Here is a 17,802-nt window from a genome sequence, read left to right on the forward strand (position 1 = left end):
AGTGTAAAAAATCGACAATTAAGACTTTTTGAATCGGATGTCTCTAGAGTATATGTTATACCTTCAGAACCTGAAAACGTCCACCATTTTAAACAAGAATATAAGAAAAAGTAAAGTAAAGGATCGACAAGAACGTCTTTTATGAGAAGAATTGCGGTATCATTATGAAACCTATCTATATTTATATTTATCGCCGGGAGACGGAAAATAATTTAAAAGTCTTTAACTTACCAGTTCCGAAACAAGAGGTATAGATTTACGTCTAGGCCGTATATCTGGCATACTGTCAATATTGCTATAAAACGGATTATCACCGGGGTGACCATTGGTACGTATTCCCATTTCTCCACTTCCGCCGCCATTCTGAAAAAATAAATTATTTACATTAAGAAAGATAACAATTTGATGATGATAGAAACCGCTGCTGAAAACGAAATATTTTCAAAACAGGGAGACAGTTTAAAATATATTTTTAATTTAATGAATATTTGAGAACAAGTCGGTTTTGATTTAAATAAAATCAAAGGTACTACTTTGCCAACAAAAAACACTTGTCATAAGACAAGTTGTTGCTGTGGTTATGATCGTTTCATTGACGCTATTTAAATGATCATATTTGAAAATGCGAGCAATCTTTCCTAATGTTCGTTTGGTCTTTAGTTTGTTTTAAAATCCTATATCCCAAAGACTAAAAGTGCTATCTAATTGGCAATAATATAGTAAATATAGTAAAAAAGCATCCATAATCTATACGATTACCTTTTCTTTGTCCTTGTCATCTTCCTTAACCTTTTCCTGATTATACTTCTCCTCTATTTTGCGCTCCTTTAAAGTTTTCAGTAGCTTCCATTTACTGGCGCCACCATTTCCTATCGCAAGGGAACCATCTACCTCTAAAACTGGTGTATGAACTGACTTTGTTGGACTTAAACCTTTCGGGGTATGCGGAGGAGTGGTGATTGTGGTTCCATTTGTAACATATAGTTCAACGAATTTCACAGGTATTCCTTCTTTTTCAGCATCATCTTCTTTGTCTTTACTCAGGTTGGAGGTTTTACTGATCTCATCATTGACATCGCTCAGCTCTTCTCCCGGCGAATCGGGACCTGATGTTTCGCTAGAGCCTGAAGATTTATTGATTGATTTTTTTTCAGATTCGGATTCGGTTATTTTAATTTTATTTTCAGAATGGCACGATGAACTTGAACTGGCATGAGTCAGTTTTTGGTTATCACGTTTTCTTTTTTTTTTTAGCTTTGGTCTTTGGTTTTTCCTCTCAACTTCCTCCCCGTGGGAGTCCATGTCAGATGCTGTTAATGGCATTTCACAGCCGTTGACATCCTGCCACGCACTATGCATATCATAGACATTTGATATTTTCTCACGATGTGGCTTTACTTTAGGAAATGCATCGCTAAATGTGGTTGCGGTTCTATCATCTCTTATTGTACTTTCCTCTAAGCGAACAACTCTTTTCAATTCACTAAACACCTCACACATTAGCAATTTGACGTGCTCATCGGGAGAATACTTAACAACATTTTCTTTTGAGCCCTTTTCAGATTCAGGTGGCTGAAAACCGTCGGAAGTTTGAAGCAATTGCCCGATTTGCGAAAATAAAACTTCATTATCATTCGCAATAAGTTCATTCATGTTTTCTGATTGTTGTGCTAGGCGTTGCATTTCCTGTTCGTGTTCCAACTGACGAAGCTCATAATAAAAATATTCGTCATCCGTGTCGATACTATCCTCAGTGCTTTGACGACGCGACGAAGACAGAGTTCGCGTGGAATGCTGACTGCGATTGTCATCGTCCTCTCGAATATGATTGCTGGGCAGATCCAAGGTCCATTGCTGCTGCTGTGTTGGGAATGTGGTTATAGGGGGATTTCCGTTTCCGCCTCCCACTTCGCGTCCTTCTGTGGTTTGTATTGTGAATGTTGGAATGACATTTAATTCAGCACTAACAGAGTTTTCATGTAGTACGTGACTCCTGTCATCTTCAACGACATTCTCGACGCACACTGAACTCTCTCTCTGAGGACATGTCACTTCTAAGTGAATTTCTGGCATTTTAATAGTCATATTTTCACCATTATTTGATATGTTATTAATCTCTTTTACAGAAACCTCTGGAATTTCAGTAGTAGTGTGTGCAAATTTTTTGAGATCACCAACTACAGCGAACAGGTCTTTACCTTCTGGACCATTTATTTCACAAGCCTCATCATTATTGTAATCGATTATATCAATTCCGTATAAGGAACACCCCTCATCATTATCATTATCCAATGAAATACAGTCGTCACCGTCGTTGGGTTTATCTAATTCAGTATCCGATATGCTACAGCCGCGGCTCAGGCGCAAGTTTTGCCGTTTATATGTCTTCGCCTTGCGCATTATGTTATTCATTTTTGATGTAAGCGAGTTTTTACGGGTGTTACCGATAGAAGTACTTCCATCTGAAGAGCCAATAGATTCTTCGGGGTGAGACAGGCGTCTTATGAACGTAGCTCCTGTTGTTGCTCTTCTAATAATACGCATTGGCAGCTTCTGTAGCCTCTTCGATAAATGCTGTTGACTGCCGCTTGCAATTCTAATTCCACTTCCGCTTCCAGAGCTATTGTGCGAAATAAACGGAAATGAACCCGCCTGGCCACGTGTCTGTTTCTTTTTTTGATTTTGACTCTGTTTTTTATCTTGACTTTGAACTTCAGCGGGTAATGATAGTGATCGATTCAGTTTGACTATCCTCTTTAACTTCAGATTGTCAGTTAAAATAGTATTTAGTTTATTCCAAACTTTAGTTGGTTTTTCCGAAGTTGGTAGGTCTGCGGGGAGGCTTTGATGGGAATGATCAGCAGATCTGAGCTCTGATAGCCTTGATATTCCAGGATTCGCCACACTAGAATATTCTATATTACGAACAGATGACTGGTCCTTAGGAGGAATTGGTATAGTTTTGGATTTGAAGGATTCTCTAACCCTGCTTTGACCCAAGTAATCCAAATTATTGCTGCTATTATAATCGGTGATGGTGTTCGATGAGGGATAGTAAACAAGTCTATCGGTCAAATAAGGTCGTCTTAGTTGTTCCTGAATTTCATTTATATGCGTATCGTATATTGATATATTTTTAAGATGGTCTAGTCCTTCGTTCACGAAGCGTTTGGTTGTTTGATTTGTCAATAAATCAGGCATTCGCGTGGAATGTAATAACTTCTTTTCCGAATTTCGAATACTGGGATCTCTTTGAATTAACTGATCCCATTCCAGCATTTCATCAACGGTTGAAAACTGCTCTATTCCATCAAATATCGACTTGTTTTCATAAGCAGAGCATATTGGTAAGTTTTTGGAGAGCTCATGAATATAGTTTAAGTTCTCCTCCGTTATTATATAATCATTAGATGTTTTCGATTTGGATCTTTGCCCATCTAATGATAATTCCAATGAATATATTTCATTATTTTTTTGTTCTAAAAAATAATTACTATTTTGTTTAGCACCTGTTACCATCGGTGATATAATTGGGGACCAACTGCTCATTGAAGATAATCCAGAATCGGATTTTGTATACTTTTTATCATTTTGCGCTTCTACTGATTCCACATAGTTAGGAGGATTATCGAAGGGAGCAGGTGGCGGTGGACTAGGACTGCCACGAGTTCCATCCATCAGAAGAACATCATCGTTGATCATATCATCTTTGAGCTTCTCAGGATTTTGTAAATGCAGCAAAAACATCATACTGTTGTGACGTTCCAAACTCCTTTTCAGGGACTTTATATACTCATCTTCGCTGTAAATGTTTTTTGTAGAGGGTATGGCAAGGAAGCTTAAGTCCTTTAGGTTTTCTTTATCAATTACAATTTGTTCAATTTTTTTTTTTCGATTTATCTCAATCTCTTGCGTTTCGAGAATCTTTAGTTGTTCATCTAAATCGGAGTTATTTCGCAATAGAGTTGGAATACAAGCACTCTGACTTTGTGACTTTGAACTTAGGAAAAGGGACGTTTCGTTCCGAGGTTTTATTTCGTCGAAAGAGCTGCCTACGAGTTTTTTCAATGTATAAATATTTTTACTAAACTTTTTTATGACCAAAGCAAACTTCTCATCGATATTCGTTATTCCGAGAGAGCATACTTCTTCACTTACTGTTATCGGATTAAGCAGAAGCAATGTAAGGTTTTTATCAACTTGCCTGACCTTTTGAAAAAAGGAATACTCTTTCCAAACGGTCTCACGTAGTTTATTTATTTGCGTTGAACTTAATGTTTGAAGACCTGGAATTTTGTTGATTTCCTCCATTAAACTTTTTGTAATATTGTTTAAAATTATTGATGCGTCAGCTCCAAAATTATTGGCATCATTTTGCTTTTCTGTCATCTCAACTTGCGAACTTTCGTTATTGAATTCTGCATCGTCATTATTATAACCAGTTGAAGCTTGTGCCAGAATACATTTTAATTTATTTATCATATCCATTTCACTAGTATGGTGTTTCTTTTTTCGATGCTTTTTCGTTTCCTTCGTAGAATTGGTCGATGTCTTTGCAGAATTAAGAGAAGTAAAACCCTTCGCCGACTGATTTATTAAAATATTTGAGGCTTGGCATGGATCATGACCAGTCTCTCCTGCTGAATTATGTAATAAGGCATCTACCTTCAATATCTCAGAGCTCAATTCATTGTCCCTACAGGCCTCATTGAGTTGCTTGTAAAAGGATTCATTGACCTCATTATTATTATTTTGAGGAATCTCTATGGCCTTCGTCCCTCCAGTATCTTCTATGGGCAATACTTGATCCGAGCCGACGTCGGATTTAGAGGCGGCTAAGCGAAAAAAATTAATATCATCGATTAAATTATCCATTTCAGTGTTTGGCGAATGTTTCATTTTATCCAAGTCCCCTTTTGATTGTCCAAAATTGGTAAATTTTTGGGCAATTTGAGTTTGAGATTGTGGGGTCCCCGATGCTATCTCCTTTAAAACACGTCTACCATTTATGAATTCCTTCATTAGTTCGCAACGAGCATTATTTGCGCGAATTTGTTGCTGTTCGTATAACATCAGATCAGAATCGGAATATAGTTTCTTTCTTGATTCTTTGCGTAACTCCTCGCTCATTTCTAAGCCATTTATAATATTACTTTCATCTAAAGTTTCGTAATTCAAATATGGATTACTAATAAATTGAGATGATCCTAAGCCAGAACATAGAAAAAGATTAGAATCTCTCATTAAGGTTCGATCATGATCATCATTGTAGTCTTGACTTTCTAGTGGTTGTATGTCAATATCCAATGTTTCTTCATCCATCAACAACTGATTATTTTCATCTTGAAGGCTATGAAATGTTTTTGGGAATTCCTCTAGAGCGTCGATATTACTTTGGTTCTGTGTCTGATTCTGAATAAGACCCATTAGATTACTAACCACCGATTGTTGCTCTATAGATATATTTTCCAGCTTCTCCAAACGAATCCAAATCTTCCCATATTCGTTGGAAAGCAAGTCCAAAGCACGCCAGGCAAACTTTAATTCTGTTTCAAGTAAACTTATTCTGGTTGCTATTTTATCCATATAATCGGAGATAATATAATCGGAATGCTGTTGCGATTGTTGTTCACTTCTTATCGATAACATGCTGCCTTTGGGATAATAGATCGTGTTGTTTATCGAGGGGCTAATTGATGTGTTAACCGAAGAGTTAATCGAAGTGTTAATCGTGGTATTATCAAGGTCTATTAATGCCTTTTTATTAGTTATAGGTGTTTGATTTGGTAGAGAGGATGCTTCTGCATGATGATGATGCATGGGCGATGTGCTATATTGTAACTGATCTAAGGACCTTTCATCTCCGGAATATTTTTGGGTTTTTGGGTAAGATAGCGGCATCTCGGAGGTATTATACATCGACGATTGTGGGTGATGTTCTTGCTGCTGATGTAGTCTCAGTTGTTGCTTTATTTTTATTTGACTTTTGAGTGCACTTTCTGCGAACGCCAGTTGATGTTGGTGTTCAAGATAATTTGTGTTATTTTCTTGATGTACAAATTTATTTAGGGCCCGCGACGGCGTTGGCTGTTGCTGTGAAGCGTTCATCGTTTTTTATATGTTAATAGTACCTATGTGTTAGGTATTAAAAATATTACTTGCTTCATAGCTATGAACAAATATACATACGGTCAAGTTCAAAAAAAGCCAGTGTTTAATCAGCTGAAATTTTATGGTTGCCTATAATAAATGTATAACAAATTTGCCTAAAAATGAATTTTTGTATTGTATTAATTAATAAAAAAAAAAACAATTATGACGTATTTTTGAGGAAATTTTTATGAAGGCATAAAAGCAAATTATATTTCTTATTTTATTTTAGGAGTCAGTACAGAATATATTAATTCGTAAAGGTTGCAAATTTAATTTTATTTAATTTTAATTTTACATAAAATTTCTAATATGTATATCCAAAACATCGTTTTAAGTTTAACTTGCATTTGCCTTTTTAAAGATACATTTAAAATGCAACACTAAGTTGTTGAAGTTTAAATGTTAGGTTTCTATTTTTGCAATATTTGTTGTTGCAAGCTTTCCAAAGCCAAATCACAAAATTTCTTTAAATTGTATGTACATCAGCACAGTTTTAGTTGTACATTAAATTTGTATATCTGTATATGTATGTACACAACCGACAACTGTTAGCTATGTGAAACTTGTATTCAAATGCCTTTTATTTTTACTTAAAAATACGACAAATATATTCCAAATGCAAAAATGATAGTACTCGCTACAATGTTTTTTGAGAAACGTTAAAAAGTAAGTAAATGGTTCTCTGTTGCTGCGTCCAAGATTAGGCTTTGTGGAGTCACACGGAAAATAAGCAAGAGTGCTTTGCTCCTTAGCTGTAGACGTTTGCATACTAAAAACTAAAGTTTCCTTTTAGTACAAAAGCTTTCTGAATACAGACGAGAAACACCTTTTATGTAGGAGAAAAATTGAGTGTGAAACTGAGGGCCTCTGCGCATGTCCGGAACTTTGGTAACAATAGTGGAGAAACAAGTAAAAAAGCTAACTGCGAGAACCTATGTTTATACACCCTTACAGTAAGAAATTGTATATATACAGTCGAGTCCCGATAATTCGAAATGGCAAGGGGATCACTTTTTTTACGAATTAGACGGGAATTCGATTTATCGAGATGTCTATTTAAAGGGACTCAAAAATGAAAGAGTCGAATAAAAGGGGTTTTTACATTTCACATCATGTTTACATATGTATTTAGCTTTATTAAAGTTAAACAAACATAATAAATATGTACATTCATTTGTACGTTTTTCAAATTAATGGAAAATTAAACAAAAAATTAACAAACAAAATTAAGCAGAAACATTAAATTATTAAAAACGAAAATTCAAGCTTTAAAATAATTGGTAATTTTTGATTGCTTCGTGTTTTTTTCTTTTATTTTTTCCATTGCGTTTTCTAAACCTATTAGGTTGTCACACACTATTTGGCACATCATGAGTCGAAAAATAATGTTTAAGTTGAGGAATTAATGCTCTGGTTTGTAAATTCTATAAAATTTCTTCTCCGTTCTGATGTCTGCAAAATCTAACGTCGCTTTAACTACAAAATATTTCGCATCGCATTACGATTTATAAGAGGTTTCGAAACAAAATTACGATTTATAAGAGGTTCAATATTCTTTGCGTTGCGCCAAATACTACGAATTAACGAGGGGACCAAAATGTATGGGATTTTTACGAATTAACGAGTTTTTTTCAAGGGGACAGAATTTTTTACGAATTATCGCGATTTTCGATTTAGCAGGGTACGAATTATCGGGATTCGACTGTATAAGAAATAATAAAGTTACATTACATTGCAGTATTAAACACTAACATTGTTCACATATCCCAGATTATCAAATATTCTGACAAAAATTATTTTTCTTTAAACTAATACACATTTTTATACCCTTGCAAGGTATTTTAATTGCAATCAGAGGTTGCAACGCAGTAAAGTATTCACCTCCGACCATATAAAGTATATATATTCTTGATCAGCATCAACAGCCGAGTCGATACGTTTCTACGCAAACTAGTCTCTCTTTTGAAGCTATCTAAATTTAACTTTGCAGTTAGTCTTCTATATAATCTAACTTGTATATACATATGTCGGAATAGATCGGAGCGGACGACTATATCACATAGATGCCACAGGAACAATAAAATAATTTTAAAAAAATTACAACTTTTTAATTTTTAACAGATTCTCATCAAATTTGAGATGTAGCCATTTTACATTCTACAATTTTGTGTAAAATTTTATGAAAATCGGACTACTATATCATATAGCAGACATAGGAACGATCGAGAAATTAATACAATTAAAAAACAACTTTTTGGAGTTTTCAACCAAATTTTCATCAAATTTAAGAAATATCCATTTTATATTCTAAATTTTTGTGTAAAATTTTATGAAAATCGGACTACTATTCATATACCTCCCATAGGAACGATCGAGAAATTAATACAATTAAAAATAAAAACTTTTTCAGTTTTCAACAGAATTTTATCAAATTTAAGATATAGCTGTTTTTAAATATTATTTAAGAATTTTAATTTTAATATTATGAAAAAAGGACGATCGTTGGATAATGTTAAACTGTAAATATAATATATATATATATATATATATGTGAATAAAATGAAAGCAGGCATTACTTAACAATTGTTTAACATAAATATGTATAATTTATAATGTATAAATTCCTAGTGATCGAAGTTCTGTCTGCAAAAGTATACAAACTTCGGCGTGCCGAAGTTAGCTTCCTTTCTTCTTTTAAATTTAGTTTATTTTTGTGTCAAACAAGCATGATACTTACGTTTTTTGTTTGATATGTGAGAATAAGGCTAAGTTTACGGGTGCGTTCAGCCATAGATTGGCGCCCTTCTAATTTATTGAGGAGAACATTTTTTGTTATATCTTGGGCATGCTCATGATGCTTTGTATTATCGAAAAATTTTGTACATAGAAAATGCATTACAGTCCGACGTTTCTGAAGGGTAAATAGCAAGTAGTTTGCCTGTGCTCCAAGAAAAAACTCAATTTAGACTTAAAACGCGAATTGAAAAAATACCTTTGTTTTTGTTTGACAAGACAGAAATGTTAATACCCTTCAGACGAATAATAATAACAATAGATTTTATGAAATTGTTTAAGGAGTTTAACAAGCAATTAATGAACAAGAAGGGAAGCTGATATTGGCACGCCGAATATATACCCTTTCAGATTGAAGTTTGAACACTAGAAATTAGTACAATAAAAATTATACATATATATGTTAAACAAAATTTAAATAATGCTTTCTTTAATTTTCTTCCCCTATACAATTTTGCGTTCTAGTTTTAAGGCAGCTATATGATATAGTTAACCGATTTCATAAAATTAAAATCGAAATTCTAGGAAAATGCAAAATAACTATGTCTCATATGTGATAAAAATATGTTAAAAACTATACAAGTTCTAACTTTTTTATTGCATTAATTTCTTGATCGTTTCTATGGCAGCTATATGCTATAGTAGTCCTATTTTAATATAATTTAATACTATAAAATAGATAAAATTTGATAAAAATTTCTTGATGCTGATTAAGAATATATGTATAAACTTTAAGTGGTCCTTCACTGCGTTGGTTACTCCTGACTGAAACTATAATACCCTGCAGGGGTATAAAAATGTAATCCCAAAATTTTTGGACATACTGCCAACAAATAGTATTGAAAAATGATAATACTCTCTTGACAGAGAATAAGACATTGTTACCATATTCTGATTATTCAAAGTCTGAATGCGGGTTGCTGCCACAACGAATTGCATTATGTTAATTTACGTAGGTACCCGAATACATACGTTTAACAGAAATTATTCGGAACGTTTTACCTTCAAATACCTTGTAATTCCACTATCGGAAACCAACTTATCAGCAAATTTTTTTTTATAAATCTAGCTCGAAGCATTTTGGTTTTCCTTATTTTGACAATGGGTTTTGCCTTGTTTTTAAACTGCAAATTTGGTTGTTTTTAGAAGTAAACCAAACTACAAAAATGACTTTAGTTATTAATTGTTTGTTTTGAAGCAAAATAAAAGCCGAACCATTATTTATTATTATAAACCCTTTCTGTACAAATTTCTGGTTCAGAGAAAGTAACGGTGGTCTCATGTACTTTTTAATAAAATCTTAATTTAGCAGTTTTATACATAAAACACTTGCAAACAGTATTTTTCATTTCATTTTATGAGTATTTGAAACTAATTATTACGTTTAAGCAAGAGTACGGCCCCTTGCCAAAATGTAATCTGTTAGGAAATATTTAATTTCCAAGTGGGAGTTTAGTTCTCGAAATAAACTAAATTTGGGTGTTAAATTTGGTACGTAATAAAGGCCCACGGCTTAACCTATATTAATTTATATATGTTTTAAGGGGAAGTACACTAAGAGATTATAAAGAAGGAAGAAAGAGTACTCACATTTAGTTGTATGATAATTTTATTATAAGCCCAGTGCCATCGTTGTTTCGCTGTAATTTCTGATTGCCTGATCATCTGCATGTGTCCGCTCACAACTTCTTCGGTTTCACCGCGCAGCAGTAGAGGTTTCTTCTTTTGCGGCATTCTCTTATTTAAGTCAGTGAGATCGGTCAATTGGTCGCTTAATTCTTCATCTCGTTCTATGAGGTCTGGTTCATTCATAAAGCTGGCTTGCTCATCATGATCATTCTCAATTATAATACTATCTTGTTTGTGGAGAGATATATTTGGGGCAGCAGGGATACTGGCAGAATTAGATATAGGCGACTCTACATTAGAGTCTTGGTGAACTTCCATTTTTATTAGTTGCCGATTTTGGATAGGACCAACGCTACCACTAGAGCTTTCGTCTAGATAATTGCCGCTGTCTTCTTCGCTATGGTAGGTTTCGTTATCGTAAATGAAGTCATCGTCGTTATTGTCCCGTCGATGTTCTTCGTCAGTGAAATCTAATGATAATTGCTGCTGTTGTTGTGCTTGATCATTCTTGGTCTTTGGCTGATTCTGTTTTAGCTGTTCTTGCTCAAGGTACTTGTATTCATCTTCTTCATTAAAGTAGTCCTCGCGATAGTCATAACCATTGTTGACATGCTCATAGTAACCGTTCAAGCCTTGACCCTGATTCGAAGACGGTGTCGTCTGCTGAAGATCCATATAGTAATCATTCTGCCCACTATCAATAAGATAATTCGGTTCCGAATTCATTGATCGAATTGCAACCTGATCTAATAGTTCATCATCAGTCTCGGACTCATCGTCATAGATCTCCGTTGGCATTTGTTTCATTAGCATAAGTCCCGATTTACCATTGATAGTGGGCAGTTTTTTGCCAGTGGCTCCCGCTAACGGCACCGTTGGAAGGATTTTTGTACTCTGATTACCATTAACATGGTAGGGGATTGAGACTGGTTCATTAAATTCTGTACTATAGGTGCTATTATTACTATATTCGTGTATTTTCACATTACTGTTCTCATAATCATCGCCAGTGGTTGAGTAATGACAGCTTGACAAGGTTGTATCTTGATTGCTCTGCTGATAGTTATAACCGTAACTTTCAAATTTGGCTTCGGAATTTGTATTAGAGGAGGAACTTTCCAAACAGTTTGGATTGTTAACTGGTGTGAGCAATGTTATATTTGTTGTCGACGGTTTTTGCGTTACAGCTGATGCAACTGATGATGCACCCTGATTGACAGCTTGCGTTGCTGATTGTACGGCTGCAGCGGCCTTAGTTAAAATGGAGCCGAACATTCCAACAGATTTAATAACTCCTTTTTTTTCCGTTGACTCAGGGATAATAGGTGGTTCAATAACCAAATTTGTTTCATTTGTAATATTAGTCTGGGATATATAATATCCATTATCTCTGCTCGATACTTCGATTATGGAGGGCTCCTGTTCTTCCCTTATAACATATTCAGTTTCATGGTCGTACATTCCCATACTCATAATTTCATTATTTAAATTCAAATCGTCATCATTGTATTCATTATAATTTTCACAGATTGGCATTTTTATTGGCACAATTGATGATGATCGTTGATCTTTGTAGAAAGAAGCCTCTTGCGTCATTATGGAACTTTCTTGTTCTGTATTCTCATAAATATTTGAAGAAGAAGAACTGGTGTCTAGATGAGTAACATTTTCAGCAAGAAAAGTCGATTCCGTTTCCGTTTCAGCTTTTGAGGGTACTTTGGAACCCGAACTGGAAAGCAATCCCCCAACACTAGGCACTAGTTTTGATGCCAAATTAAAACCAAACCCTTTTTTGGAATTGTTGGTGTGCTGCTGCTTAGTGTTATATCCTTCAATAGTGCCTGAACTGACACCACTGAAAACACCATCTAATCCACCTTTAATGCCTTTAGAAAAGCCACCGAGAACACTTGTTGCCGTAGAAGCCATTCCTTTTGCTGTTTGTTGCGTCTGGGAGGATGGCTTGTAATAACCACCAAGTCCTGAGCTATTAAGGTTCTGATTTAAATCAATATTTGCGTTACTGCTCTTATGATCTACAGATGATAAACTTTTATTATCCATATTTGTCGTAAGAATATCTGTTTCTGTTTGAATATTTCCAACAGAGGCAGTCAGTTCTTTGATATCAACGTTAAAAGTGTCATAGAAGGTGTCATCGAATGCTGAAGATTGAATGTTGTTAGCTGACGCTTCCTCAGTTGTTGAAACATAATTGGTAAGATTTGTTGGAGAGTCTACTGAATATACTATGTCAATTGGTGCGATATCGTCGATGGTTGTTGGAAAACTCGGCAATTCATATAAAGAAAATTCTGTTAGATATGAAGGCACTGGCACCATCTCAATATTTTCATCTAATTCTTTTTTACAAGTTGTATTGTTGGTTGTTTTGCTATCGGTATCAGTGATAAAAGCAAATGATTTAGCGATATCACTTCCACACGTTTCCAATTCCACAATTGGCTGTGGCAAATCTGGTAAATCAAATTGTTTCATATAATCGGTATAAGAGACTATAGGAGGTCCTATTATCGATGAAATGGGGGATGTTAATGTTAACGTTGATGGCGAAGGGGAGGCATCGTGGCTTGGCAACCCAATTCCTGTTTGTGTTTTTATCTGTGGTATTACAGTCTCCGTCTGATTATTCATAGATGGCAACACTGTCTCTGTTTGATAACTTAAGGATGGCAGCAGTATCTCATTTTTGATAGTTGTCAAATCTGTTGAAATTTCTGGTGTCAACGTGTTGTAAGAGCTATTACAATTTGTTGTGTCTACTTCATGAGGAGTACTTTTGATTGTTGAATTAGCAAAATCTGGATTAATGAGGTAACTACTAGACGACAGCTTTGAAGATTCACTTTCAATTGTGGTCGTTGGTTTGAATTCTGAGTTTTGGTAATTGCTTGTTTTAAACTCCATCAATAGTGCAGTATCGCCTACACTGCTGATCAGCTCTTCACTATTTGAGCACTTTTCATTAATGATCGAAGTACTGGCAGTCGTATTGCTAACAATAGGGTGCTTTTTAGTTGTGTCGAAATATGTATAAGGCTGAAGATAATCAGATATGTTAAATAAAGCTTCTGATTCAGATTTCAAATATGAAGGCTCTTTAGGAGGAGACTGGGATGACGTTTTAATTTCTAAATACACTTTTCTGTCAATATCTAGATCTGATGAATAGCGTTTCTCATTTTCATCAGTTTCTAGATCCTGGTTTATACAATTTAATGGAAGCTTTACTGGTGAACATCGATCGGGGAATGAATCTACTTTATTATCTTCGTGAAACGCTTTTGTTTCAGAAACTCTTGGCGCAACTAGTGGAGATGTTGTATTTTCACCCAATGGACTCAATGATAGTGCAACTGAAGGTGATGAAGACGTCGGATAATTAGAATTCTTAGTTTCGGCTACAAATTTTGTTGTTGGCAACTTTGGCAGTTGCTTGGGCCGATGAGTTTTCCCGGCTGTACAATTTAATAATGGTGGGGAAGGGAGTGTCGCATCGGTAATATTTGTGATGATTGAAGTATGAAGCGATGATTTATTATGCGGCGTTGTTGGTAGAAGTTTTGGCAATTTTCTAGTTTTTGGTGGAATCGTCGTGGTCGTCGTTGTCGTTGTCATAGCACTTAAAGCAACTAGAGGGCCAGTGTCACTGCATTCTTTCGCCAAAAATCCATTATTACCGTAATCTGTTGGCATCAATTTCTTTGAATGCATAGAGTGAACAGGCACTCTGGTCTCACCAGATGCTATTACAGAAGCCGTTGTCATTGCCATCATCAATGAAATTTTTCTTTGATTCTGCAGCTTTAGTTGAGAATTACTTATCGGCGGTGTATCGCTATATGTTGATAGATTATCAGAATGGTAGTTACACTCATGGTACCCACTGTAATCTAATGGTAACATTGAAGTGTACGGCCGGGGCGCGCTGTATGGCGCGACTGTATTTTGCCCATGGTTGCATTCCGACAAATCCTCAGCACCGAATCCTAATAATGATTGATTAAAATTTGATGAATAATTCGCATAATAGTAATTAAAATGATTTGCAGAGATATATCGGTATTCGTACTCATCACCTGACGATGGTAACACTTGCCAATTGTCATCTGCCTTTCTGGTCTCAACGCACATACCTTGCAACCCTAGTTCCATATCAGATCCAGATCCATTGATATTTTCATTAAATGGCAACATTGGCAATAGTTTCGCTGAAGTTCCCTTAAGTTTAGGTAATTCTGCGTACTCAAATCCCTCCTCACCATAACAGTATTCGTTGGATGCTCTACTGTGAAACCAATTGTCAACCGAAGAGTGTACTTCCATTTCCTGCTGGTAATCTTCCGTATTCGTTTGATAACACTCATAAAATTCATTGCTGCGATTTGTGTCTGCCGTTGTGAATATTGTATCACTATATACTTGTTCTGGTTCTTGTTGGAGTGTTGTGTTACTGTAATATATGCTACTGCTACTAATTGGTTCCCCAGAAGATCTATGACCGGTGTCTGACGTTAAGGCACCGTTTTGTTTATTCATAAAGTAGTCATCATGTCTTGCGTAGTGCTATTACAAAGAAACAAAATGTTAATACGAATAATATGTAGCTGTGATATCGACTCACCGTCATTGTGTATTGAAAAGGATAACTAATTTTTTGTAGTGTTATCTGGGACTAATTATTGCTTCGAACCGTTCTCGCTCATGAATCAACTGATACGATGACATTGTAGCGCTGGATAGATGTACCTGGGAATAATAATATTATTACAAGTTTGAAACTTCATTCCAAGTTTTCGTCTTAACCGTCAACGAAAATTAGTTAGTCTTTAAGGGTGCAAGTAGAGCGCGTATTAAAGATAAAGATGAAGCCGAAGACGAAGCGAACATCAAGCGAATCGCTACCTTGTTTAAAAGCGAATTGCTTGCATTTCGTCATTATCTTCACCTTCGAAATTCGGGATTATCTTCATCATTCGTTATTATGTTCACCATTCACATTGGTTGCGTTCAGCAGAACAACCTGATATCTAGACAATAGTTTTTGACCAGATAATTTGTTACTTTATGTGGCCGCTTCTTATTGAAAATACAGGTTTTAAAGCTTATTTTGGTAATTTCCGCAATCACCATGCACTGCGCATTCGTGGTTACAGAAAACTAAATTGAAAATAAAGAAATAATTTATAAATAATAACTAATTATTACAAAATAACTAAGGATGCCATTTCGTGAGTTATAATTTATATTTCCTTGGTTTGTATTAATTTTTTTTACTATTATTTTCATCGCACTAGCGTACTATTTTTACGCGCGCTTTTTGCTGATTATAATGGATATTTTTGTTGCATCATGATAAGTGATCATACGCGTTCAGCAGAACTATCGATAGAAATCTATCACTGATCAGTTCTGCTGAACGCAACCATTAAGTTCAATAAGGAGCTCTGATATACAATAAAACCCATTTTTAACTGTATATATGATACATATATTTATATAATGTAAGTCCTCTAGAGTTTTTCGTCTTTACTCTGTTTTACAGCCGAATAGGTCCCTGCATTTACAAACAATTTAATGTACATACATGTGTATGTATATACATATATATATGTACATATGTATGTACTTTCTAATCAGCGATCAGCTGCTGGCAAGTATAAGCGAAATACATAGGAACAGCTGGTCCTGTCTTTCAAAACTGTGTTGTATTAGTATACATATAATAAATTTAAATAACTTTTTTAATTTCAAATCGAGTTTCACAAAATTCATCCATACTTACATACATATGTATGTAAACATTTGATTACGAAAATAATACTACGAACAATACATACATCAAATAATTTTACCATATAGTTCACATATCCAGTTTGTGTGTAAGGATGGATATGCATGCAATATATTTATTATACATACATACATACATACATACATATGTAAGTATGTAAACATTATATTAGGAAGGTACTAGTACTTAAAATAAATACATCAAATAATTTTACCATGAAGTTCACATATCCAGTTTTTATGTATGTATGTAAATATATACATATATATTCATATATACAATATATTATTATATCATTGATGTACAAATATTATATGTTTTAAGACATTTTTTTGTATAGACATTTCTCTCATTTACTTTATGACAAACTCGTTCATGATCGGAGAACTTTTTTTGTCACATTTTTTTAACTTTTTAGTTTTGAAGCAATTTGCAGTAGGTCAAACCTTTCTAGGTACATATGTACATATGCATGTATGTATGTTCTACAAGCATGCATCCATATGGGCTCTTGTATATATGTACATATATATATGTAGCATATACATGCCTGTGTATTTGTATACATACACTACTCCATTAAACAGTCTCTCATTAGCATACTTTCAGGCCGCAACTTGCTTGTAGTAATGCAATTCTTTGTTATTATTATTTGTTATTATCGAGCTCGAACTCGAATAAAGCTGAAGATTAAGTTTTCACGATGTCATTGTTAAACATACTTGATTGTTGCTTCCACATTCAATAAACGTAGTTTTTAACGCTCAAAATTCACTTGAGATAACGATAACGGAAACATTTGATATCATTCAAATGAAAACCTCGGGAGTATTATTTTCTAATTATTTTACACAGCAAAGAATGAAAATATCTTATTTTGTATTGTATAATTCCGAATTCCAAGAATTCCAACAAGCGCAGAGCATGCGCATTGCATTGTGAGAGAAACACCGAAGAGATGGCGTGTACTGTCATTTTGAGTCTTTCTATATGGCTTTAAAGTTAGTCAATGTTCTTTTTTTCTATCTATTTATACTTTTTTACTTTAGGTACGGTACGGTGAGGGTAAAACACAGTTTTAAGGCAGTGAAAGAGCGAGAGGAAAATAGTATAAAACGGCTGTTCGTGAGCGCCGTTGACACGAAATCAAAAATACTAGAAAGTTTGATGGCTTTAGGAAATTCCTGACGGCACACTTTTAATATTCCTCAAGCGAAGTGCGAGAAAGAAAGAAATAAAAAATAAAGAAAACTGACACGCCGGAGCTTGTATACCCTTGTAGATTGCAATAATATAAAAAATAAATTGTATAAGTAAATGTTAAAAATCATTAGTGAAATTCACCTGTACATACAATATTTACAGTTCTACATTCACAGTTTGGCATTTTCCTCTACATTTAACGATAGTTT

At 34.6% G+C, this 17,802-nt stretch overlaps 1 protein-coding gene across 18 annotated transcripts in view; it reads right to left on the reverse strand.

Moving 5' to 3' along the window:
- unc-13 (protein unc13 homolog) overlaps positions 1-17,609 on the reverse strand; it is a 38,560-nt gene extending 20,951 nt beyond the window's left edge. For 6 of the 18 annotated variants that reach the window (XR_015270259.1, XM_086826341.1, XM_086826342.1 and 3 more), the window contains exons 1-4: positions 6,788-6,977; positions 6,190-6,266; positions 760-6,131; positions 232-363 (exon numbers count right to left, since the gene is read on the reverse strand). Coding sequence is in view for 17 of the 18 variants with exons in the window: in XM_086826341.1 (XP_086682467.1) it covers positions 232-363; positions 760-6,108 (5,481 nt within the window). In the remaining variant the exon portion in view is untranslated. Of the gene's footprint in view, positions 1-231; positions 364-759; positions 6,132-6,189; positions 6,267-6,743; positions 6,978-8,890; positions 9,354-10,536; positions 15,163-15,220; positions 15,346-17,112 lie in introns of those variants that run through there. The other 12 variants (XM_086826347.1, XM_086826348.1, XM_086826355.1 and 9 more) reach the window with 8 other exon arrangements.
- Between the last annotated feature and the right edge of the window lie 193 nt (positions 17,610-17,802).

The sequence above is a fragment of the Drosophila serrata genome, unplaced genomic scaffold (assembly GCF_035046125.1).
Source record: "Drosophila serrata isolate PLE 108 unplaced genomic scaffold, ASM3504612v1 contig_160, whole genome shotgun sequence".
In the NCBI taxonomy this organism is placed as follows: domain Eukaryota; kingdom Metazoa; phylum Arthropoda; class Insecta; order Diptera; family Drosophilidae; genus Drosophila; species Drosophila serrata.